General features: G+C 57.7%; 1 protein-coding gene across 6 annotated transcripts; it reads right to left on the reverse strand.

Annotated features, from left to right (window-relative positions):
• On the reverse strand, nt 1-25,578 carry PDE4C (phosphodiesterase 4C). 6 transcript variants are annotated; one of them, XM_040444928.1, is made up of 17 exons: nt 25,491-25,578; nt 25,031-25,085; nt 20,079-20,284; nt 9,180-9,371; nt 8,259-8,295; nt 8,095-8,168; nt 7,754-7,806; nt 7,267-7,379; nt 7,093-7,186; nt 6,396-6,559; nt 6,098-6,196; nt 5,488-5,652; nt 5,302-5,401; nt 4,535-4,689; nt 2,912-3,034; nt 2,471-2,653; nt 1-1,906 (listed from the first exon to the last, which is right to left on the reverse strand). In XM_040444928.1, the coding sequence occupies exons 2-17, from the start codon at nt 25,070-25,072 to the stop codon at nt 1,517-1,519; spliced, it is 2,190 nt and encodes a 729-aa protein (XP_040300862.1). In that variant the 5' UTR covers nt 25,073-25,085; nt 25,491-25,578; the 3' UTR covers nt 1-1,516. The 6 variants fall into 6 exon arrangements, with proteins under 6 accessions (XP_040300862.1, XP_040300864.1, XP_040300868.1 ...); XM_040444930.1 differs by lacking the exons at nt 20,079-20,284; nt 25,031-25,085; nt 25,491-25,578 and adding exons at nt 11,808-11,962; nt 12,427-12,516; XM_040444934.1 differs by lacking the exons at nt 20,079-20,284; nt 25,031-25,085; nt 25,491-25,578 and adding an exon at nt 17,425-19,175.
• Between the last annotated feature and the right edge of the window lie 333 nt (nt 25,579-25,911).

The following is a 25,911-nucleotide window of genomic DNA, read 5'->3' on the forward strand; positions in this document are numbered from 1 at the left end:
TTCGTGACCCAGATGAATTTTAATTCTCCCTCTGTGGAATTTGATCATTACTTGTGATGAGGATGAATCATATCAGTGGGATGGAATCATCAAGGGAATTATTTAGGAATGAAGCCAGCTGTCCTTGAAGCCAGGGGCTGCTTGATGACTTGTGTCATGTATGATTCTTCAGGCAGGCGACGAGGGGCGGGGCGGGGAGATACTGAGGCTTCTGGAGGCGGGAATCGAACCTGATCCTGGAGCACAGAGCAGGCCCCTTCAGCATGAGCTCGACGTCGCGGGGAGCCGAGAAACGGCGGGTAAGGCGAGGAGAATGCCCCAATTCGCCCCGCCTCCCTTCCGTGCCTCCGTCCGCCAGGGGGCGCCGCTGGCTACTGTCCAGCGCCCAACTGCGCGGCCCAGCAGGCCGAACGGCCCTCTTTGAACCCCGTTTCCCCATCCCTGAGATGGGCGCGGCATTAATTTTGGGTGATAGGTTTATTTAACCCCAGAGACACGTTCAGTGCCCCACGTTTCTAAGATATTTCGGAGAGGTCACGGACACCACCCTCCAACCAAAGTTTACCCAAGTGCTAGGATCGGGCCATGGAGGGGAAACTGAGGCCCAGAAGGGGCTGTGCCTGGAAAGAAAGCGTCAGAGGCCCCCTTCCCCCTACAGGGAGTCTGGGGGACCCTCAGAAACAGGAGGTGTAGAGATTTGCCGTTGGGGGAGGGGGCGGATTCTGTGCTTTGTTGCTATTCTGTAAGAGGGAGAAAAGGCGGGCGGCAGGGGTCCTGGGGCTAGGGAGAACAGAACCCACAGACCCGAGGACAGAAACTACAGCCACTTAAAGCAACCACCAGTGAGTGCACAGGCGGTCATAAGCTAAGTCAGTCTTCAGAGACAGTTCCCGGCACAGAGCCCTCTTTCCTGCTCCGTATTGGTCCCGACCGGAGCTCCTGAGCCAGAATCGGGTCTGGGACAAAGCTTTCGTGCTGAAAATTCCCCCGTTCGAGTTTCCAATCTCTTGCGTGGAGCTGCCTGGGAGATGAAGGCGAGGCGCCTGAGGTGGGGGTGCATCGCCTGGGGGCTGCCTCCCCACCCCCTCGTGCACGGCTACCCTAGAAGCACGCAGCGGGCCCGGGCCCGGCACACAGCAGGTGCCCGATAAACATGTGATAAAGGGTGAACGAACCAAGTGATGGATGTCCCTCAAGAGTGGCCGCTGGAGAAGGTGGACAAGGGGCCTGGCAAGACACCCTCTTTCCACACCGGGGGTGGAAGCCCAGGAGGGAGAGATCCCAAGGGTGCTGGGAGAGGCTGCCTCCAGCCCAGCCCCTTGGAGAGCTCTCTCAGCAAATCCAGGTTCAGACTGGCCCCCAGCCAGCTGCCTTCGCTTTGACCGTGAGGCCTGCCTAGAACTAAAAGCTTGGTTTTCTCCCTCAGTGGTAGGGGTGGTGGGGACGGGGGACAGAGGCAAGGCAGGGGCCACGTCGGACCTCTTCCTGGAAGGCCCACCCACCCAATCAGGAGCCATTAGGTCCCGAAGGGCTCAGCCATCACACTGGCCTCATGGTCCACGCAGGGCTTGCCCACAGGCCTCCGGTTGTCCAGGGGTAGGGCCCCAGGGTCTGGGCTGGCCTCAGGGACCAGCAGCTCAGTGTCAGGTGACTCCGAGACCTCCGTGTCCAATGTTGGTCCCTCCTCCTCCTCCTCCTCTTCTGCCTCCTCCAGAGTCAGCTCAAACTGGAACCTGTCGGGGCCACCCTGCTCGGGGCGGGTGAGATCCACAGGACTGCGGGGGATCTTGCTCTGGTACCACTCACGGTTGTCCTCCAGTGTATCCAACAGGTCCTGTGCGTCTGGGTGCACGAGATCAGCCCACGTCTCCCACAGTGGGTGTGCAATGTAATCAATGAAACCCACCTGTGGGTTGATACAGGGCAGGGAGGTGGGGAAGGTAGCTGTGGCGTGAGTCACCGTGAAACCTAGACCTGGTCCGGCCTCCAGGCCTCTGCCCTGCTTGTTCCCTCTGTCTGGAATGCCAGCTCCCAACTCCTACTCATCCTTCAAAACCCTCTTCAAACAGCCCCTCCTCTGGGAAACCGCTCCTGCCCCTTCTGGTCTCCCTCAACCCCTAAGTCTTTCTCCCTACCTCATCCCTGTCACCTCCCCTCAGGGCCGGATGTATGTGGCCCCCAGACTGGGAGCCCCTCCAGGTTCCCCCCGCCTCCACGGCACCCAAACAGGTATTTCCAAACTCCTCCCGTACGGATCCCTCCCCCCCCTGCAACGGATCTCTCTCCCCGCAGTCCAGAGGGAATGCCTCCCGGGACTGACTCCACACAGCCCAGGGCAGACCTCACCCTTAGGCCACTTCCCCTCACTGGCCAGCTGCGGTCAAGCCAGGACTCCCGGGGTCGGCTCACCCAGCGTTTCCCTCCCCTATCCCCGGTGCCTGCTGGTGGCTCGGCCCAGGGGCCCTCACACCTGGGACTTCTCCACCGAGGCGGTGTGCTTGTCACACATGGGGCTGATATCCAGGCCTGATTCACGCTCCCGGTCGCCCTGCTGGAAGAACTCGGCCATGATGCGGTCGGTCCACCGGCGGTACAGCTCCAGCGGCTTGGTGGGGTTGCTGAGGTCAGCACAGTGTACCAGATTCTGCAAGACCTGGGGAGACCAAGGCTCGGGAGGGCTCGGGCCGGGGCACTCTCAGGCCTGGTAGCCTCCGCAAGAGGCTGGCGCCACGAACACCCCCATCTTACGGGTGGGGAAACTGAGGCCCGGGTGGGAAAGAAGGGCCAAGGCATCGGCGTGTGGCTCTGGGTGCCTCCGTTTCTTCAAGCTGGCTGCACAGCCGGTGCTTCGTAAGCAAAGCTAGGTGAGAGCCGTGGAAGCCGAGGCTCCAGGGCCCATCTGGACACACACCTGGATGCGGTCAGAATAGTTGTCCAACAGCAGGACTCCAAGGCTTGTCACCTTCTTGGTCTCCACCATGGTCTTGAGGTCGGCCAGGAGGTTCATGTGTTTGGACATGTCCGTGGCCAGCACCTGGGAGCAGACAAGATGACGAGGACGAGGACTGCGCCCGCCCCACCTTCCAGACCCCACGCCCACTCCGCTCCTTAGCCCTCTGAGCCTCAGGACCCTCATCTGTGAAATGGGGGGATGTCACAAGATTCACTGCAAACTCAGTTCACCAGAGGAGCTGAGTCAACGGTCCCTTCTCCAAGGTTGCTGGGTTCGTGAGGGTACATCCCACCCATGGGACAGGGCACAGGGAGAGAAATTAAACCGGGGGCTGGGGTGCCCGAGGGCAGTGGTGAAGCCCAGCAGAGGGCATAGCCTGTGCAAAGGCCCTGGTGCTGGGTGAGCTGAGGAACACAGAGGAGGCAGTTGCGATGGCAGCTGAGGGGAGCACTGAGTCTCAGGGAGGAGTGGGGGATTTATTCAGAGGGCCACGGGAGCCACAGGTGGATCTGAAACCAGCAAGGACCTGCCTTTGGTGCCCCCCAACCCCCCTGTGGCCACCGTGCGGCCAGCAGGGCTGTTTTCAGACTTTTGGAGGGAAGTTCAGCTCTGAGCACAGCTGTTTCAACTTAACTGAAAAAAACAGTAATAATCAGTTTCACTGGACCCGAGCACAGCCAGCCCAGGAGTGATCCACACGCAGTGCGTGGGCTCCTCTGAGAATCAAAGAAAAATCTCAAAAGTTCTCCCCAAACCTCCCACCTGCCCGAAATGATGTTCCTACCGGGGGTACCTATTGCCCAAGGCCCCAAGTCAAGACCACCTCACCAAACTTTTAATTCTTGGTTTCCTCTGAGCTGTTCCCTCTGCTAGAAACACTCCTCCCTACCTCATGGCCGCCACACCCTGCGAGTCCTGCCAATTTCAGTGTTCCCTCCTGGGGAAGCCCTCCCCAACCTTGAGTACTCCCCTGCCTCCCCCCATCACGGCTCCATCTCTGGGTTCTCTCATCGTGGCTCTGCCTGTGGGTCCCTCTCCCTCACAGGCCATTGAGTCTCCTAAAGTCTCCTCCACAGGCCATTGAGTCTCCTACTGGTCATTGGCACAGGGCAAGCACACAAGAGGTGTCCAATAAACGCTTGTTAAATTAATGAAAGAGGGGCGCTTGGCTGGTTCAGTCTGCAGAGCATGCGACTCTTGATCTCGGGATGGTGAGTTCAAACCCCACGTTGGGCGTGGAGCCTACTTAATTAAAATAATAATAATAAGTAAAATAATTAACGAATGAGACACAAGACCCCAAAGCCTACTGTTGTCTTTTGATCTGAAAAATACCAAATGGACAGACTTATGGCTCAGCACAAAGTTGCACCTGGAACCCCAGAAACTCAGTTTATGAAACTCTGCCAGGATTTCATTCCCCCAACCAGGGGTCTGGTGACCCTCACCCAGGGCTTGGATGGTCGCTGCCCCATTTTACAGAGGAGGAAGCTCAGGTTCAGAGCGGAGACATGTCCAGGTCCAACCGAACCCCCAGCCAGGCCAAGATCACCCCCATCCCGTTCACAGCCGTGTCCTCACCATGTCGATGACCATCCTGCGCAGACTCAGCCGCTGCTTGGCACTGAGATTCTGGAAGATGTCACAGTTCTCTGCCTGCAGCAGCTTGAAGCCCACGGCCAGGTGGTGGTTCTCCAGCACGGAGGCATCGTTGTACATGAGCGCAAGCTCTGAGTCTGTGGGGGAGGCAGAGAGCCTCAAGACCTGTCCACCCACCACCTCCACCCAAAGGAGTTGGTAGGCAAACTCCTACTCGCGCACGAAGGCCCCAACTCTGATGCCCTCCGTTCCGCGAAGCCTTCTAGAATTCTGTCTTTCCCCCTAGGCCTGCCCTGACTGCAGGTCCGGGGACATCGGTGTTCAGATCTCCCTCCTCGAGACCAGGGACCCCTTGAGGCGTCGGCGTGGCAGGAGGCAGTGCGCACCGAGTGCCAGTTGAATGAACAACTGAGTCACCGTCTTACTGGACTCTGGGCTGGTTGAGTAAGAAGGCTCCACTCTCATCCCAGGCTCTCCAAGGATGTATACAAGAGGCACCCAGTAATTATCTGAGTTTTTCCGACATCTCAAAGGACCCTGAACTTTCAAACCTTTGTGGCCCCGGATCAGCTCTGCCACGTTTGTTATTGTCTCACGTATTGAGCACCTACTGCGTACCTGGAACTGCTCTGAGCACCAAAGGGAAGGACTGTCCCAGCCATTTCACAAACGGGGAAATTGGGCTCAGAGCGGGAATGGGTGGGTCTGGGGTCAGGTGATTGACAGGTGGGGCCCCACCCCCGACTCACTGGTGTTAACGAGAAACTGGTTGGAGACCCCAGGGTGGTCCACGTCGTGGATGGCGCTTGCGAAGATAGCAGCCAGGACTTCCAGGTCTGTGAAAACGGCCTGGGCAGGCAGGAGGCGTGAGAAGTAGGGGGTGGGCTCCCTGCACCCTGCACCCACCCTGGCTGCCTCTACACTTAGGGTAGTACCTCAAGGGCAGGTGTGGCCAGCAGCACGTGCGTGGACTGAGCCACGTCGGCGGCGTGTAGGCTGTTGTGGTAGGCCACATCGGCATGGTAGTGACTCTCCAACGTCAGAAGGTAGGTGACGAGTGTGTCTGCTGGGATCTGAAATGTCTTGAGCAGGTCTCGTTCCTGGTCCATCACAGGCCTCCAGTCAAGGCCTTGGCCTCTGGGGCAGCAGCATACACCGTTCCTATGCCTTCTCTCCTTCTGAGCTCCTATCCGTCCCTCAAGTGCCCCCTCTTCCAGGACGCCCTCCCTGCTCTCCCTCCGAACTCCCTTGGTCTCTGTCCTGCCCCTCTGGTCTATCCCTGACCTCACAAGCCTGGGGCTCTCTTCGTCCAGTCCTTCCCTCCAACCCTGAGTCTCTTCAGGGCCAGGCTCCGGGCTGAGGCTTGTTGCCAATACATGTTTCCACCTAGTGAACTCCTATTCGTCCTTCAATACGCAGCTCGCATTATGCCATTCGGGGGGATCAGGGAGGACTTGAAGAATGAGTGTCCCCCGAGGCCTTGGGGCAGGAAGATGTGAAGGAAAGAAGCCCCAGTAGCGTTGGAAGCCAAGGGCGGGGAGGTACCTGAAAGATGTTGAACATGATGGTTGTAAGGGGCCGGTTCCCACTGAGCTCTGCCACCTTGAACACGTCGAGCCCCCATTTGTTGGTATCTTCCAGTTCCTAAAATGCGAAGAACTGAAGCTTAACTCCAGCCCAGCTTGCTCCGACTCTGGACCCTTGACATCCCCCACCGGGCCTCAGGTCCTATGCTGAGCCCGACCTGCCCAATCTACAGGTAGGCAAACTGAGGCCCAAGGTAGGGCATCCACACAGAGCCAGGACTCAACGGCAAGTCTCAGTATTCCAGTTGGGGACCCACCTTGGCCAGCTGCCCCTCCTGGTCAGTCTGGACCCCAAAGCGTGGGACGGTGGCTGCAGAGAGGCCGGCACTGTGGGGGAGCCCACGCAGGCTGCTGATCTGGGACATGGGCCTTGGGGTCTCCGTGGGGGTCACCCTGGGCAACTCCATCTCAGTCTGCTGGTCTGTAGATGGAGCAGGCCGGGGCTCAAGGAAACTGATTCACCTGCTGGGGTCATCCTGCCTCGCCTCAGGTCATGGACCTTGCCAAACCTCAGGATCAACCTATTTCTTTTTCATCTGGATCAAAGTGAGCTTGGAGTAAAGTCCCTATCGGGCCCGTAGCTACCCTTCTCCGTTCATGGCTGATCTCAGTGACCTCTTCTGTTTGATAGTGCCCGTTGGCAACCAGGGCTCAGCATTTTCCCCCAAAAAGCCAAATGTGCTTTCCATCTCCCAAGGTGGAGACCCAGCTGTCTCGTTCACTCCCTGTCTCCCTTGGAAAACTTCTACTCGTGCTTCAAAACCCTAGCTTTAATATGCCCCTCCACCTAACAGTTCCTTCTGTTCCTCTCTCTGGAACGGCTCTGACCCATGGGGTTGGAAGTGCCCATGTCCAGCCCTGTCTCCCCAGGAGGCCTGTAAGAGAAGTCTTTTCTTTCTCTTGGTTCTTCCTACCTCTATTGTGTTGCTCAAGCAGTGACCCACCACAGCTCACCCAGGAAGGTTCGGGAGATGTACTCGGACACCTGGTTCCCAGAGCGGCTGGTTTCAGACAGGTGAGTTAATTCCCGGTTCAGCATCCGCTTGAACTGCAGGGGAAGGTGAGGACAGTGATGATGGGGGCACCGTGGCCAGAGGCAAACGATCTGGGCTATCTGGCCCTCCTCACCTTGTTGGAGGCCATCTCCCCCACTGAGTGCCGCGTCTGCAGTGTCTCCAGCTGATCCAGACACCAGTCCAGCTCGTCCAGTGTCTCCAGAGCCAGCTTCTGCCCAGTGTCCTCTGGGGGCCGAGCTGGTCAGGAGGCCTGCCTCACCCTCCCCCCTCCCCGCCTTGGGGACCCCGCATCCCTCATGCCACCTTCTCTTGCATCTGGACCCCAGAGCCCTTCCCAATAAGGCCACTCAGGACCTCAGGATCTGAGTGGTAGACATGTCCCCAAGTAGCTGTGTGACCACGGATGGGCAGGTCTCTGCCCCTCCTTGGGCCTCAGCCTCCCCATCTGTAATATGGGTATGGCAGACCCCACCCCCAAAGGTGTTCTGGAGATTACAATTAGCAAGTCCCTAAGGACTCATGGGCTGAGTAGGTCGCCATGGAGAGGAAGTTCACAGCCGTCCAGCTGTGGGAGGAAGGGGAAGGGGCAGGCACATTACCTGTAAGTGGAGGGGGCTGACTGCCAAATAGGGGGTTTTCGACCGATGCCTGCCTGCGGTACAGATGGCCTCCCTCACTCATGGGCCCCGCCCCCAAGTCCTCCAGGCCCCGCCCCCACCCACCCCTTGCCCCGCCTCGCCCCGTCCCTCAGGTCGCTGGCCACCTTATTTCGGGTCAGGCCCCACCGCAGCTTTGCCCACCTGTCTTCAGGCCCCGCCCCTCTAGGCCTCGTCCCGCCCCCTCCTGCCCTTCCCTCCCGCAGGCCCCGCCCCGATGCCTGCCCGAGTTGGCCCCGTCTCTTTCTCGGCTTGACCCCGCCTCCGCCCCGCCCTCTGCGTACGTGGCTGCCCCGCGGCCTTGCAGGTGGGCTAGGGCTGCGACGTTGCTCCGAACCGTTCTCAGACTTGCTAGGACCTGTCGGAAGGGGCGCGATCAGCGCTGGAAAGCGGGGGTCGGTTCTCCCCGCTTGGCCCAGGGGAGGAGGGGCAAATGGTGGGCACCCACCTGGGCAAAAGGCGTCACGATCATGTCTTCTCCGTGTCTGCGGGGGGGGAGACGGGGCATCAGGAAGGGCGGCCAAGAGAAGCCCTCACGCTGGTTCCCATCTTCCAGCTTTTTATACATATATATGTATATATATATTTTTTAATGTTTATTTATTTTGGAGAGAGAGAGAGCGAACATTGGAGGGGGAGAGAGAGAGAGAGAGGGAGACAGAGGATCCAAAGCAGGCCCTGCGCTGACAGCGAGCCTGATGTGGGGTCTGAACTCACCGCTGGGAAATCAATCATGACCTGTGCTGAAGTCCCGATGCTTAACCGACTGAGCCCCCCGGGCCCCCCACACCCACCGCCTTCTTCCAGCTTTTACCCAGACTATGCCCTCTACTGAGTGTGACCTCCCCACATGACTCCACCTTTGGTCCCTATGCTCCCCTCACCTGACTAGTCTGAAAGCCACCAGAGTTCCTCTGACCAAGCCCCATCTCACAACTAGTGAACCATGGGCAGCAGAGGTCTTAAGAGAGTCAAGGCGGAAATTACCGTGTTTTTCTTTTTTCTTTTTTTTTTAATTTTATTTAAAAAAAATGTTTTTTCAATATATGAAATTTATTGTCTAATTGGTTTCCATACACCGTGTTTTTCTTTTCATTGTGGCTACCACGAAGCTCAAATCAAGGTGTTTGTTCGGTTGCTGTCATTGAACATCTCCGGATCGCCACCGAACTCCAGGCTAAAGTCAAGCACAGAGACTTACTGGGTATCATTCTCAGCATGCTCGACTGAATAAGGGAGCTGTCTGGAAAACACCTGCTTAAACTTCAAAGCCCAGCTCAAGTGACCACTCGAAGGAGGTTTGCTGAATGGAGACATTAAGGAAGGAGGGACGAACAAGGAGGTGTCATCCCATCAGTCTTGGACTCACAGATCACTAGCCACAGAGGAGTTCCGAGACATGGCCTTGGGTGAGAGGTCGTAGTCGCTGTCGGAGCGGTACAGGAAGGACTCTCGCCTCTGGCCGTGCTGAGCAGGCGCCTGGATGACCCGGCCAAGGCCAGGCCCGGCCTGAGGGTCCAGGGTGCTTCTCCCGCATGACAGTCCATTTTCCAGATCAAAGCTGAAGGCAGATTAGGCATGGTCAGTGCCGAGGGTCCTGGCATGTGGAGGCCTGGCTGTGGCCCACACCCGCTGTCACATCCTCCCCGGGGGGCCTCGGTGGGTTGGGCAGAATAGCCTCCGGCTTGTCTACCTCCCCACAGGCACACCCCTACTCAGAGACCGCGTGCCTCTCATTCCTCTGTCTCCACATCTGTACCCCGGAGCCTTTCCCACTGGGAGCAACCTGGACTCTGGGACATGGGTTTCGGATCTGTCCCCAAGTGACTCTGTGACCATGGGTAGGTTTCAGCCTTTCTCTGGACATCAGCCACTTGGTCTCTAACGTGGGCGTGGTATACTCCTTCCCCGAGGAGGCTTTTAGGGAGTTACAACAGAGGACCCGACGAGGGGCAACTGTGTAAATTAAGGTCGAGGTCCCATGGTAAGTTCACGGGGACTGGAAATGACTTCCTGGGTTTTCCCTTCTGGAGACCAGGGTCCTGCCTAGATCTGACACGCTCCAAGGCTCCCCCAGCCAGCTTAGGAGATGCTCCCATCACCTGTCCCCACCCCCAGCTCCCAGGCCCCAGCCCATTCCTTATGGCCCGGCCCCAATCTCCACGACCACGCCCCCAGCTCACTTGGCCTTGTCCTCAGTTTCCCCACTCGCCTGCTTCGTTTTAGGTCCAAACGCTCTGCCTGTTCTTTTCCACCTCCGGGCCTTTGCACAGGCTGTGCCCTCTGCCCGGAGCACCAACGTCCCTCCCTCGGGTGCCCCTTGTTTCGGATAATCCCCAATACCCCCTCCCAGCTGTCAGCCCTTGTGTCTCCATCATGCCACACTCTGACTGGGTAAGGGGAATCTACACCCCTACCCCTTGGGATTAGAGATCAGAGAAAAAGTGGGAGGGGCCCCGGGGAAACAGAAGTGTGGGGGAGGAGTTAGGACAGTGGGCAGTTAGCAACCAGGGAGAGTCGGGGCCATCTGTGTGTGGGTCATGGGCTTTTGAGAAGCGGGTAGGCAGGAGAAGCGAAGACAGGAAGACACCGGAGACCGCCCCAAACATGGGGCCCCTGGCTAAGGGCCGGTGTCCGCTTCGTCCCCTGCGAAGGGACCCCATCCCAGACCACCGGCCAGGATCAGCACCGGCCTGAAGATTCTGAGCAGGGGATTCGGCTCAGACCGTGGTGGGGGTGGGGGATTCGACAGGATTCTGTCCAGTTCGGCCGGATTCGGTCTGAGTCGGTCAAGTCCAGCCAGGTTTGACCTGAGTTAGGTCTGATCACACAGGTTTGGGCCTGGTCCAGATAGGTTCGGTCGGGTGAATTCGGTGAGATTCGGATACGTCCGACCGCGCTCGGGAAGGTTCGGCTACATTCGGTCATGCTCGCCTAAATCCGGCAAGGCTAGGTTTCCGAGCAAGTCCGGGTGGCCCTCGACCCGAGTCGGGCGTATTCGGCTTCGTCCGGCCTCACTCGGGTGAATTCGGGCATATTCGGCTATGTCGGCAGCTCTCGGCCTTTTCGAGTTCGCCGCCTCCCTGAGAATCCCCAGGCTGCTGGGACCTCCGAGCTCCCGCTTCGTGACGTCACCCTTAGGGGCGGGGCTTCTTAACCCTACCCTGCCCAGGCCGGGGCTTCGTGGCGGGCAGCGAAACACTCTGGAGGGCTAGCGGCCCTCGGAGGGGGGAGTGCTGCCCTCGGAGGGGGGAGTCCTGGGGGTGGTGCACCTCTACCCCTTCCTTGCCTCTCCTCAAATGTTCTGGAAGAGCAAATCTATGGATCAAGAGGGCAACTGAGGCCAGGAGAGGCAACAGGGTGCTGGATTCGCATCCAAGTAATAGGTGCAGAGGGTTAAGGGCTGGGCCGGGATTTTCGCGCCGCGAGAAAAGCTGTTTTTCTTTCTGCTCTAAACTTAGCCCGGAGCGGCGGGGGCAGACCGTGATTCCATGACGCGGGCGGCGCGGAGCGAGGTCGCCTGGACTAGGAGAATCGCGCGTCTTAGGTAAACTGAGGCAAGAGGGCCTCGGAGGAACCCACCCTCCTCTAGTGTCACCTTCTGGGACTGGTGGCTCTCCCTCAACGCCTTTGAGCTGTCTCCGGGGAGGACCCCTCTCCCTCCGCAGGGACCCCTCTTCGCGGGCGTCTGGTGCCCTGGGGACGCTCTCCGGGATCTGGGACACCCCTCCAACCCCTCCGGGGCTGAAATGGAGCCATCAAGGACCACGGTCACGACTCCCTCCACCCTGCCAGCTGTCGCTGGCCGTGTGACCTTGGTGAAGGGACCTCCAGTCCCTGAGCCGCCAGGTGCCAAATTATCAAGTGAGTACTAACGCGGCACGAATCCAGCGCAAGGCGCCAAACGCGGTCCGCGCCCACAAGCCCCACCTCCCGCCCCAGCCTCGCCCCCGAGCCCCACGAGGTCACAGCTTCCTGAAGGGGTCGGGGTTCGAACCCGGAACAGTGGGTCGGGTCTTTGTAGGACGCGTGTGGGGCCGCGCGGAGCCAATGCTCTGCGAGGGCAGGTCCGCTTTCACCGTGGGACACACAACTCGCCCGCTTACGCTGCGAACGCCCTGTTTCGAAGGCCCCGTCAAAGCGGGTCTTCATCTGTAGACACCGAAGGCTCGGTGTGAGCCAGCCCCCGCCCTCCCCGGGGGCCATCTGGTCGCTGGCTCCGGGACCCGACTGGGGAGCGAGACCAAGGGGAGGAGTCATTTCCTCCTCCCCTCCCCGCCAGGGCGTCCAGCCCGCCTGCCCCGGCCGACGAGGGTCAGGAGGAGACGTGAGCCTCAGCCCGTCCGGCTCGGGGCTGCACATCTGGAAAGGGACAGACGCTGGTCCCCAGGGCATGTGGACAGGCAGCGGGTGGAGGGAGACAGAAATGGAGAAAGAGTCTCCAAGTACGAGAGACCGAGAGCGGGCAGAGGGAGAGAGATCCCGAGAAAGAGAGGGAGGGGCAGAGCATCCCTACCCGGATTCCCCACCCGGCTCCAGCTGTCCCTGACTCTGCCCTTCCCACCTCCAGCCTGGCGGTTCTGGCGACCCCCGCCAGGCCCTCCTTCTCGCCTCACCACAGCGGATGGGCCACAGTGAAGCGCCGCTGCAGGCGGATACTCTGGTTCACCAGGAGCTTCCGGAAGAGCCCGGGGGAGCCGCGAGGGGAGCCCCGGGGAGAGCCGGGCCCGGGGGCCGGGGCGGGCGCGGGGGGTCCCTGCATCGCCAAGACCGCATGGAGGCTGCACCCAGCGCGGGCTGCGCGGGACCTTTTCTGGACAGCCGCGGGGGCGGGGCCCGGCGGGGAGGGGGCAGAGGGCGCACTCGGCCCCGCCTCGCCGCGGGACCTCTCCTTGATGCCCCCACCGGGACCAATGGGGGAAACTGAGGCACTGAGCTGGACGCGACTCTCTGCTCCCTCCCTTTGGGGGTGGCCCCGTGGGTCCCAGAACCCGGATCTTACGCCACTTCTCTCTGCCTAAATGTCCCTAACTAGAGCAGCTTCTGGGGTTGATAACTTGGCTGAAAAGAGTGAAATGCGGAAGTCAGTAAGGGAAGCGTCCCCCTTTGTGAGAGGGTCACAGAGGCACGGAGTTTACCGAGGGGCTGCCCGCGTCTCACACAGGGCTTCCAGTGCCCCTCTGCCCATTTCCCATATGGAGACAATGAGGCCTGGAGCCACTCGGCGCTGCCCAGAAACCACAGACCCTTAACCCTTTGCCAGGTGGAGAAACTGAGGCTTGGAGGGAGGTAGTAACAGGCACAAGGCTTTGCTGCAGGGCAGCGGGGTTCAAACCCAGCTCCCCCTCTCTGAGTCCCCCTCCACTAGGCCCCGCATGACCCCCACCCACTCTGACATTCCCCAGGCCCCGTCTCTGGATCCTTTCCTCTCTTTTGCTGTTCCTACTAGACAAACATCCGCACTCCACTCTCGCCAGGTCTTCCGTCTGTGAAGCATCAACTGCCTTTCCTCTGCCCCAGGAGGGACCCCAGGGGGCCTGGAAAGGGAGGTGTGTGTCTGGGGGTTTCCAGGGGTCTGTAGCAGGTGCTCTATCCTCTGAATGCTGGCATTGGGATGGCCCTGCCCCATTCCATAGGAAAGGAAACCAAGTCTCAGGGTATCACACTCGGAGGCAGGACCTCGAATGCCCATGTTTTTAGGCAGAGGCAGCTCTAAAGGCATCTGTGTCCCTGCTGTGGGATGACACCCCCTCCCCCGCCTGGGCTTTGCCCCGGGGGACTTCATGAGTTTTGGGGTCCTTGGACAAACGGCACCCCCATTTCTGGCACTCCTAGGGGAATGTGAGATACAATGGGGGTGATTAGAGCTTCAGTGGGGACACCTGAGGTGCTACAGGCAGGAGAACTCTGACCCTCTCCTGACTCCCAACCATCGTGTTGTCCCCATTGTACAGGTGAGAAAACGGAGGCTCAGAGAAGTAGGGTCCCGCTGGGGCTCAGGAGTGCAGAGAGTCTCAAGGACCTGGCTGGGAACCCCCTCCTGCTCCCATGGCCCTGCAACCGGACACCTGGTGGGAACCAGACTTGCTGTCCCAACGACAAAAATACCATCTGTAGCTACTGTGGCTGGACCTAATTATAGCCGGTCCCCAGGGGATAGAGGCCGCCAGGATCAGCCTGGTGGAGGCACTGGGGACAGGGTCAGGGGAGCCTTGATATCACCTCGGCCCCGTGGGAGGGGCTTGGAATTGCCTGGTGTCCCCAAGGAGAAACTGAGGCACGGGGAGACTCAGTCCCTCCCCAGAAGTCACAGACATGAAATGGAGAGCTAAGACGAAACGCATCGACACAAACTGCTTCCTACTAGCCTGGAGCTGAGCCAAGGGCTGTGCACGTAAAAGTCATTTGATTTTCAGAGCAAACTCTACAAAGTGGAGACTATGGTGCTCATTTTGCCGATGGGGAAATTGAGGCACAGAGAGGCGGTGTTCACTTGTCTGGGGGAGTGGTAGGGCCAGGGTCATTCAAGCCGAGGCAGGAGGGCTCCCTAGCTTGTGCCCTCTCCCACTTAATGCTTAACTGGCTCCAGCCCCTCTGGAGTCCCAGAGGCTACTCTGACATTCATGTTTGATCAGAAGTTTTAACAGTTTAATGGTTTGAAACATTAATAGATTCAACTTTAAATATTTTATTAACAGTTTTAACAGTAATGCTCTATTAATAGCTTTTTGGATGGAGAAACTGAAGCCTGGCCGGCTTGACTGCGGGAGGCCCCGAACCCAGCCGGGTAAAGAGCTGAGGCTGAAGGAGAGGTGAACGTGAGGACTCCCACCTTGACTTTGTCCCTGTGTGCTGCATGACCTGAGGAAGTGCCCAGCACTCTAGTGCCCATAACGTCTCACTGGAATCCACCCCCCACCCCCCACCCCCTTTGAGCATTCCTTCCCTGGGCAGACACTTTTTTCCTCTGCCACCAGGTGGCCCCAGTGAGATGGGTGCTGTTGTGCCCATTTTACAGACAAGTAAACTGAGGTCTGGAGAGGAGCCATGACTTGCCGAAGTCCCCACGGAGAGTCTAGACAAAGGGAGGCGGGTGGGGGCTGAGTCCAGTTATAGATGCTCACATGGGGGCAGATCTCACCCTCCTCTGCTCCAGACCCCTCCATGGCTCCCCGTTGCCCTTCTGTCTCAACCCCCACCCCTCTGAATGCCTTGTATGGTCTGAACCTTTTTGAGGTCTGAGCCTCCCTCACCCCCCTCCTTCCTCTTGGCTCCCTCTGCTCCAGCCTCTTCCCCCCTCCTTACTTTTCCTTGAACCAACCAGGTTCATTCCCACCCCATGCCTGTGCCCAAATGCTTTTCTCCGGCTGACTGTTCGTGTTTCAGGTCATAACTGGAGCACGACCCCCTCCAGGAAGCCCTCCCTAACTAGATGGGCAAATATTCTCTGAGCGTCCTTCTCTCATAGGTACAGTTTCACATTTCCTGCCATGATTATTTGATCTGGATCTGCCTCGCCCACTAGACCCTCAAAGGCAGGAAGGACATGCCTTTGCTCACAGTGTGCCCTCGGTGTGTGGCACTCAGTATGTAAATGAATAAGAGAGGCTCCCCTCCCACCCTCCGGCCACAGTGATCTGTGTTCAGCTCTTCACAGAGCTGTTCTGGTCCTCTTTGACTCTGAGGCTCGGCACATTCTATTCATTCTGCTTGGCATATCCTTCCCTTCATTCTCGCTGGCTAAATTCTCTTCATCCTTCAGTTTAAGCTTAGATGCCACCTGTTCCAAACCATCTTTTCTCACCCCTTGCCTGCCCCGTGCTGGATCAGAAGCCTCCTCTGAGCTCCCCTGGCACCCTGACCTCTCCCCATGGCAACACAGGTCACTCTGCTATTTCCCCCTGGTGTGAGTATCTCCACCATCAGCCTGTCAGCACCTGTTTACCCACGGCTGAGTCTCCAGTACATAGTACTGGCGCCTGGCACATAGTAGGTGCTTAATAAACGCTTGCTGAACCAGATGCTAGCATCCTCCCAGACCACATGATCTGCCTGGGGCAGTGGGGAGGACAGCCAGAGCTGGGGACGAGGCTCCCACACAGAAAGTTCAAGACAAAATGTAGAAAGTACAGATTCGTGTTTGCATCTCACTGTCAACACTGTTGTTCAAAGAAGCCCTGCAACTTTTTCGGGACCACACAGCAGGTTAGCCTTGAACCCAGCTTCCCCGAGGGCTGAGACCCTCCCCCACACACCGGCATATATATGCACGTGCACATGCACACACACTCACGGGAACACAGTCCCCTGCCTTCCGGAGCCACTTGGAGTCTCCCCCTAGATGGGCCCAAACCCGTCTGTTTGTTCTTTCTTGAAGATGGAAAATCATGAGTCACTGGGAGTGGGGACAGGAGGAGCTGAGGGATGGGGGGGCGGGGGCTGGTGGGGGCATGGGGCCTGCTGGGTCACCTGGGAACAGCTCCAAATCCTCTGGGCCATGGGGCCCATCTGCCCCAGATGTCTCCCAGGGCTGCTAGAGGACCAGGCTGGGAGTGTTAGTCCAGGCTTGTCGGCCAAGTAAGAAGTTAGTGGCCCCAGGAGGTCCATGGGCCAAAGTGGGAAAAATGAAAATCAAGATCCAGAGAGGAGAGCAACTCATCTGACGTCACCCTGCCTGGCCTCAAACCCAGGACTCTAGATCTGGCCTAGAGTCAGGTGGCTCCCCCTCCCATTCAAGGAAGGCCTGGGGTTTCTAGATCCTGCCTCTCAACCCTCCACCTCCTCAGACTTCTAGCCCTGAGACTCCCATCTCTGGTCCCTCTAAGGCCCCTGCTTTACCTCTCTGTGTTTGTTTTCTGTCTGTCTTATTCCCCTGCCTGCCACCCCCCTTGGTTTATATGAAAAAGGAGCAGCAGCCCTCCCTCTTTACCACCGCCCCCCCCCCCCATCTCCACCCCATCCCTTTTGATGTGGAAAAAGCATGCTGTGTTCAGTCTCCCCAAGAGGCTCTTCTCCTCCCCAGGTCACAGGGGGGCAGGGTGGAGAGGGGTGGCCAGACAGACCATAGAGAAGCTCCTTTCCCCAGCGCTGTGGATAGCCCTGGTCCTCTCATACACACTCCCCAAGGTGCCCTCAGATACTCACGGTGACCACCAACCCCACAAACGTCCCAGGACATTCCAAGATCTGGAGGACCCTCGGACACCCAGCTGGGTCAGAGTGAGATCACCCTCAGTCACACACCCATGGGCACCACAAGGGGAAACACATAGGCACGTACGCAGCGATGTACGCACACCCAAACGCATCCGGTCAGCTACAGACACAGCTGGCTCTGGACACGCACAACAGGTCGGAGTACACACGGGTGCAACTGCTCAGACTCAGACACACACTCAGATACAACTGCACCTTAACGCAACCAGTCATAAACCCATAAGCAAACCCTCCAGCTCCAACCCACATAAAGAGCAGCTTTTTCCTCTAAAGAACCGGCCTCAAGCCAAGCAGCAGAGACCCCCGCCCCTGGAGAAGCAAGGACCCTCCCCCACTCCCGCCAGGCCCCGCGCGCCCCTCCCCCACGCCTTGGGAGTGCCCTGCCCCCGCCCACCTACCGCCTGTAGAAGGAGGTGGGCCAGGAGCGCAGCGACTTCTCGAGCCCGGGCCGCGGGCTCCGGTCCCGCTCACTGCGGCCCGCGGACTTGTCCGGGTCCGAGTAGAAGCGCTGCTGGATGCGGATGGGGCGCCGGGGCTGACGCCACAAGTGCTTCGGGGGTCTGGCTATGCCTTGGCGGCTGCGAACGCGACTCAGCTCGCTGGATGCCTCCTCCCCTTCTTGGACCCCTGGGGTCTCCATGCGCCAGAAGAAGGAGGCAGGGAGAGCAGGGAGCAGAGAGAGCAGGGCACGGGAGCCCCGAGAACGAGGAGTATCTGCGCCCGCCCGGGTCGGGCCAGGACCGGGGGTGGAGGCGACAGCGAGCAGCTGTCCGCGCCGGAGGTGCTGAGGCGGGAGAAGGTAGAAACAGGGACTCAAGGTGGGGCTGACACCAAGGAGCTGTCCTTGCCCAGATGGTGCTGAAGGACAGCACGGAAAGAAGAACTTGGGGGTGGGGGTTGGAAACAGGGGCTGGGGATACCCCGAGAGCAGAAAATGGTTTGCTGTCCTCCCCTCTAGTGCCGAGTGAAAAAGGGTCAAGACATGAGCTTGGAGTGAAGACAGAGATTGTCCTCCCTGTTGCTGCCGAATGGAGAGCTGGGAGACAGGGGCTCTGGAGATCCCCAGCGCTAAGGCCCTGTCCCTTCTCCTGGTGCTGAAAGGGAAGGTAGATTCGGGGACTCCGGGTGGATGAGATGCGAGGAGCTAGCTGCAGGAAAGCGCAGAGACAGGGGTTCAGGAACACCTCCACACCAGGGCGTCGTCCGCCCAGGAGGTGCTGAAAGCTGAGCAGCGGCGGGTCCTCAACCCTCCCCAATGACTGTAGCAAGGAGGAGTCTGGAAGCAGAGTCAAGGGCTCTGGTCTTCAGAAGTAGGCACAGATGGTGTTTCTCTGTCAAGCTCAGGAAGGTAGGATTAGCAGTTCAGTCCTAGATGGGGTCTCCTGGGAGCCCTGAAGCCCCTACTCACACAGGGCAGGGATCCGGGAAGGGCAGAGAAATGGGGAGGGCTGTAACAGGGCCCTCCCATCCCTGGGGTGGGCACACAGAAACTGCGTCTAGTCGGGGCTGACAACAGCGGAGGTGGGTAGAGAGGGGCACGCTTTTATAGCCACACCAACGCCTAGACCCTCGGCGGAAATGGTGGGATCTCATTCGTCCCACTATGCCTTGGGCCCCACCTCACAGCCATGATTCCTGCCCTCAAATCCCAGGCCTGCCCCTCCCTTCCCCAGTTCTAGAAACTCAAGGCCCTACCCACCAGACATCCTAATCCCAGGAGTAATTTCCTGGTAAGTGGCAGAGGGAGGGTGAGAACATTTTCTATTATGGTTAACAGAAGTAGACAGGGACAAGAGCAGGGCCGGGCTGGTGGGTGCAGTCTCTGGGCTGGGGCAGGGATGCATTTGGGGCCACTCGGTGCAGTAGATTTGGGGGCAGGAAGAGCCATGATCTCAGAAGGCCATTTCAAGGATATTTCTCATGGAGACCACCCTCTACCCTAGTTGCGTGCCCAGGTTGGAGAAATGGGAAACGTTTGGGCCCGAGAGCCAAACAGACTGGGTTCAGCACAAACAACTCTTCTATGTACTTTACTTTCACGGCTCAGTCATTGCCCTTCCTCTCAGCCCCCTGCCCTCTAGAGCTGATAGTAGGAGATAACTTGGTCCATTGGCAGGGAACATGGATTCTCCCACTGGCTGGCTGTCACTCCACCCCCCGCCCCCGGCCTGTTTTCTATTCTGGAAAGTGGGGATAATGTTCGTGTCCTACATCCTGGCATTGTTGGGAGGGTGAAAAGGGATGTCACCTGCGAAGGGTCAAAGACTAGGAGCTGTCCACACCAGTCCGTCCCCCTACTCTTTTACTCCTGCTGGTGTCCACCAATGCCTGGTTTGTCTACCTCGTAAATAACTTCTGTATCAGCCTACTTCTCTCCAGCCCATGGCTCCACCTTGGTCCACGTACCACCATCTCCTGCCCAGAACTGCCCAGGCCTCTTCATTGGGCTCTTGCTGCTTCTACCTCTGCCCTTGACAATTCTACTCAGTAGTCACAGAGAATTTTTTAAGTGCCAATCTGATCAACTCACTCACTTGAAAACCCACCCATGGCTCCCCGTTGCACACCATGAGGTCTTATGTGGCCCAGCCCCTGCCAACAGCCGCAGGCTCCCCTGCCACCCTCCAATTACACTGATCTGTGTTCAGCTCTGCGCACACCTGGTCTTCTTGAGATGTGCTTTGCACATTCTGTTCCTTCTAACTGGCGTATGCTTCCCTGCCCTTCTGTGGCTGACTTCGCTGAATCCTTCATGCTAAACTCAGATGCCACTTCCTCCAAGTGGTCCTTTCCTCACCCCGTACCCCCCAGTGCAGGGTCAGAAACCTCCTCTGGACTCCCATGGCGCTCTGATCTCTCCAACTGGTATGAGTCTCTCTCCATCAGCAGCCTGTGAGCCCCTGTTTGCCCGTGGCTGTGTTACCGATACAGGGCCTGACACATAGTAGGTACTTAACAAATGTTTTCTGAACAGGTTAGAGAAAGGTTCAGCTAGACGAGGCATTCTGTCTCTCCTGAGACTGGCCCCCTTCATCCCCATCTGCCTCCTCACCTGCTGGGGCCTGGACTGTGGCTTTGCTCTGTTCCTCGAGCCTCGATGGTGAACACCACACGGGCACTGGGCTCACCCTCTCCAGGGGTTCCAAGGCGGCTTGACAGCGGCGGCAGCAATGGGGTCCCTGAGAATCGTCTCCGGACGAGACCACTGCCAAGCGGGCTTAAGGGAGCCAAGCCAGAATCCACCGACTCTCGGACCCGCTGGGGAGACAGTGGTGAGACGTCAGCAAGTTCCCAGGCAAGGTGCCTCTCCGGGGCCCAGGGGACCGTGAGGAGAGTCTGAGATGCCCTCACCCAGATTCCTGGACTAGACCAGAGAGCCGTATCTCAGTCCTACTTTCTCCCTGAGTGAATTTACATCTCTGAGTCTCAGTTTCCTCATCCATGAAATGGGCGTGTGGATCTCAGACCCGCAGAATATGAGTGGCCCTGGCCCACAGCGGGCGTTGCAGCAATATTTATTTATTAATCAGTTAGTACATAGTATATTTATTATTGATAACATTCTATAATATATACTGCTATTTAATATAAGAATACTCTAGTGATTTTCTATCATATTATATTTTTTATTAAAACATAAAAATAAAACATGCCGCACATGGACAAGTGAATAACAACAACAATGCCAATAGCTAACCTTTCTTGCACACTCACTGCGCGTAGGTGCTGTTCTAAGGATCCCTCACGGGTTAGTTCACAAGGGCACAACAGGGCTGGTATATAGACCATTACCCTCATTTTATTTGAAAAAAATTTTTTAGAGATTTTATTTTTTAAAATAATCTCTAGACCCAATGTGGGTCTCTAGACCCAAATTCACAACCCCGAGATCGAGATCGCATGCTGATCGCATGTGCCAGCCAGGCACCCCCTCCCCATCATCCTCATTTTACAAACAAGGAAACTGAGGCTCAGAGGTGAAGAAAATGCCCACGTTTGCTGTTGGCAAATAAATCCTGAATTCGGAGCTGTGGTGCCTCATTTCCTGAAGGAAGAACTGAACAGGGGAAATTAGACGAGAGGGTGTTGGCAAGCATGTCCTGAGGAAACACTTGAGACATTTGAAAATCAAACAGAATCAGAACGAACTGATGAATCAGCAAGGGTGAGCCTTCCAGCCCAACAGAACTGGCTTCACCCCATGCCACGTGGTGTAGGGGAAAGCATGCCTCAGTGTTCCCATCTGTGAAATGGGATGAAAGTGATACCAATCATTTGGCGGTGTTGATAATAAAAGGACAGGCCCACATGTTCCAGTCACAGTCTGAGACCTGTCAGTGGTGCTGACTCCAGGTCTTGGAATTCACAGCCTTGAGGGTGTGTGTGTGTGTGTGTGTGCGTGCGCGCACGCACTCACGCACTGGGGGATCAAAGGAGTAAATGGGATGTGGGAGAGGTGGAGCTCAGAGGGGCAGCCCAGTCTTCTCCTGCTCTGCCACTAAGCCTCACCAATTGGTCTATCTCGACATTCAGACATGCACATAGGAAAATCGAGGTCCAAGACAATATGGCACATCAGGGCCAGAGCTAGGGCAAGGGGAAGCAGGAAAGAAGGTATGAGGAACACACATCAGTTGCGCCTCTATAAGCCATGTTTCTGCAGGGCATTTCTTCACGGAGGAAGAGGAAATGACTGGCTGAGAGTCACAGAGCCAGGGGCTGCTCAGCTCCCCCCCACTGCAGCCTCACTAAGCTCTTTGCACAGATCTGATCCTTCTAGGACCCAGGATACTTAACCGGTCCCCTCACTTCCAACCCCATATGAGCATAACCCTCTCCCAGGAGCACCTGAATTCTAATGTAGAAATCTAAGTGTTCAGCACTAGGCCTCCCCTGGGAGGTTTTGTGGTAGCCGGGAGGATGTGCAGGGAAAGCAGAGGGTGGGGTGTGTGGACGCATTGGGCCCCTCCCAGAACAGGAAGCCCACTGGGACGTCACCTGCCCATTTTCTTCTTGGGGAAGCTCAGCGCCAGATGGAGAAACCACCTGCCCACATTCATACTCATTTATTCATTCCAAAAAAAAAAAAAAAGAAAGAAAGAAAGAAAAGTTCCCATTGTGCTAGAAAGAAAATGAAACTGTGTCATAGCCTGGAGAGTGATGGGGTGAGGGGGACGGATAATGTTGCTCAGGCGTAGTTAGGGGCCTCTCTGAAGAGGCAGCTTTGAACTGAGATCTGAAAGGAGAAGGAGCTATCCAGGAGAAAGCTAGAGCAAAAGCATACCAGGCACAGGGAACAGCATGTGCAAAGCCCCTTGAGGTACGACTGAGCTGGCGGGTTTGAGGAACAGCAGAGGGGCTGGAGTGGAGTGTGGGAGATGAGTGGGTGGGGAGTTGATACAGAGGCTCGGGGGTGGGATGAGGAGTTGGGAGTTGATTATGGGAGTGGACTGAGAACTTCTGAGGGATGTGAGTTGCTTTATCATTTTAAGAAGCCTCCTGTGTTGATCTCAGGGCAAAGGGACGGTCGGGGGCAGGGTAAAGGCTGGGGCAGCATCTCGGTAGGTCAGGATCATGGTGGGGCCCACGGGTGGATTTGGGATATGTTTTGGAGGCTGAGGGATGGGCCATGGCCATGGATGTTCAAGGGGATTCAAGGGTACGTCATGATTACGATGGGTGACCAGTCCTTTACCGGATAACTAATAGCCACATAGTTACCTGGGTGGGTGGGGCCACCTGGATGGGGAAGATTGGCGGGGGTGGGGAGTATGATAATTAGGGCTTGGTTTAAATATCATGTGACCCTCCCAGGGGAAGCCAGTGGAGGCGGCTGGATGTTTGGGTCTGGGCTTGTGGGGGGCCAGGCTGGTTTTAGGGTAAAGCAGGAAAGACAGGCCCTGTGGGGAGTGGTTGACCTTCCCCCGTCTGGACCAGGGCTGGAGCAAGAGTGGGGCACTCTCAGAGCTGTAGGCTGGAGAGGGGACGGTCCTCCTGGCCTCTCAGCCGCAGCATGAATCAAACTGCCACTCCAGACTAATTGCTTTCCCTGTTGAGAGGCTGGCAAGGGGACAGAAAGCCTCGGGGGAGGAGGGGGAAGGGCTTGGAGGGAGGCCGAGAAGCTGTCTTTCTTGCCTGTGCTCAAGATCTCGATATGAGCCAGCCCTGGCTGCAAGCCCCGAGTCCTGCCTCTAAGACAAACCCTAAATCTGTCTCTCGCCTGCTCCCTACTGTCCCGTGGTTCCCAGCACCCCCAGAACAAATTCTCAGAAGCCCCTGGGACCCCACCTGCCCCAGGCCCTACCCACAGCTGCCTCTCACCTTCCTCCATCTCCCCGTAGCTCAGCTGGCCCCAACCCCACCTAAACCTGCCTCAGGACCTTTACACGTGCTCTGCCCTCTGCAGGGAACACCCTTCCCCCAGCTCTCCCTCAAGGCTGGCTGCTTGTTTTCATTTATTCAACTTAAATGTCACCTCCTGGGAGATGCCCTTCCTGCCCAGCCTGCAGTGTCATTCCCACTGACCCATCCCCAAATCCTATTCTTTTTGTTAGTTGGACATCCAACTCCCCAGCCTGTGAGTCTCCACGTCCCCCATGCCCAAAGCTGGGCCCAAAGCATAGTAGATGTTCCATGTGCAGGTAGAATGACTGATGCTGTAAATTGTGTGCTTTGGGGGAACACGGTGGGGGGGGTTCCCTCTGCACAGAGGAAGAAGGTGTGGCTCAGAGGAGGAGCTGCCTGCCAGGGCTCGCTGGGGCCTGACCAGGGCCTTCCCACACACCACGTTAAAAAGGAGGAACGGGAGGGGGTGTCCGGGTGGCTCAGTTGGTTAAGCGTCCGACTTCAGCTCAGGTCATGATCTCACAGTCCTGTGCTGACAGCTCAGAGCCTGGAGCCTGCTTCAGATTCTGTGTCTCCCTCTCTCTCTGCCCCTCCCCTGCTCATTCTCTGTCTCTGTCTCAAAAATAAATAAAAACATTAAAAAAAAAAAAAAAAGGAGGAATGGGAGGATCTTGGGTGGTAGAAACATTGGGGGGGCTCAGCAGTAGGGTTCAGGGTGCAGACAAGGGTCCCGAAGGCCCAGGTTCAAATCTCAGTTGGCCACTCACTTTGAGGGAGGGATAGCCTCTCTGTGCCTCAGTTTCCTCATCTGCAAACTGGGACTACCCTCATCCTTATTCTCCTTGCATAGACAGCTGGGCTGTGGATAAATGAGTTAAGGCATGCGGGACCTTGCCTGCTGCAGGGGACCAGCTCAAACCACAGGGGACCTCTCTCAAACCACACAATTTTAGCCCCCGCCCTTTTTTTTAATATAAGCAAACAGAGACTCAGGCCTTGGTGATCAGCCTGGGATTCAAAGTCAGCCCGTGCTGGGTTCTCTGCGTACTACCTCAGTTTCCCAGAATGAGGTCGTTGGCCCCGTCCCTAAGGTGTGACCTCCTACCCTCCCTGGACTGAGGGCACCCAGGCCTCCTTTCCTTGGGCAGTCAAAACCTCGCATCCAGGGGCGCCTGGGTGGCGCAGTCGGTTAAGCGTCCGACTTCAGCCAGGTCACGATCTCGCGGTCCGTGAGTTCGAGCCCCGCGTCAGGCTCTGGGCTGATGGCTCGGAGCCTGGAGCCTGTTACCGATTCTGTGTCTCCCTCTCTCTCTGCCCCTCCCCCGTTCATGCTCTGTCTTTCTCTGTCCCAAAAATAAATAAAAAACGTTGAAAAAAAATTAAAAAAAAAAAAACAAAAAAACCCCTCGCATCCAGACCCCAAGGCTCCCTGCTGCTCCCTCCTCCTCTACTGGTCTCCTGCTCCTAAAGGCACTGGCTGTGGCCCTGGGCTGGACACCTGGATTGCATCCCAGACTCCTAGTGACCTCTCTGGGCCTCGGTTTCCCTATCTGTCAGTGGGCCCCCAGGCAACTCTGGGTGTTTCCAGTAGGGGACATACCGTGATCCCCTCCCCGACGGCCTGGACAGCCCGCCCCCCAGCCCCCAGCCCCCACTCACCTCACTGAGCAGGAAGGACAGTGCTGTCCCGCTGCGCCTCATCCTGCAGGCATCTCTGAGCCCGGGGAGACAGATGTGAGATCCCTGAGGCCCTGAGAGCCCAGCCGTACCCCTGTGAGACTCCCCCCAGACACGGGGCTCATCCCACACCCTGTACCCTCTCTCAGAGCCCGCAGATACTCAATCAAGGTAGCCCGGGCCACACCACAGGTGCCAGTGTGAGACACCCCCCCCCCAGAACTCTGCGGGGGCCCCTATCCAGGGACAGCAGGCCCCGATGCCTACGCACACTCCCCAAGCCTCCTGCTCCCTCCGTGCCAGGGTCAGCAGCCTTGGAGCATAAGGACCTTCGGGAAGAAGTCCCCTGGCCCCGGGCCCCATGGGGGACCATTCAGCTCCCAGCCCAGCTCTGATGGATTCAGGGACCCAAGTCCACTGGCTGAGAACTCCCCAAACTCACACAAGGCCCTGCTAGGCCCCGGGTAGGCCTGGCACTCACTGCCACCGCTAAGTCCTGCCTGAGTCCCGTGACCTCCCTGGGAGCGGAGGAAGGGAGGACTGGACCTGCCCAAGTGGGCAGCTCAGGGTCCCCCCCCCATCCCGGCGGAACCCCTTAACTGTCTGAGTGCCAGGCTCAGACAGGACACACCCATATACCACCCTGAGGACAGAGCCAGGGGGTGGCAGGCAGAGTGACGGGGGAGAGTGTGGGGTTGTTCCCAACATGGAGTGTGACCAAGTGTATGTGTGTGTGAAGGGGGAGGTAGGCTCAGGGAGGGTGGGGTGTTAGGTTTAATTGTTCCTGTGTTTGTAAGAGGGACAGAGAGATGGAAACCTGAAAAGCCAAAGAAAGAGAAAGAGAGAAAGAAAGGGAGAGACAC

Source organism: Herpailurus yagouaroundi, unplaced genomic scaffold (genome assembly GCF_014898765.1).
Source record: "Herpailurus yagouaroundi ecotype Mexico unplaced genomic scaffold, PumYag 193, whole genome shotgun sequence".
NCBI lineage: Eukaryota > Metazoa > Chordata > Mammalia > Carnivora > Felidae > Herpailurus > Herpailurus yagouaroundi.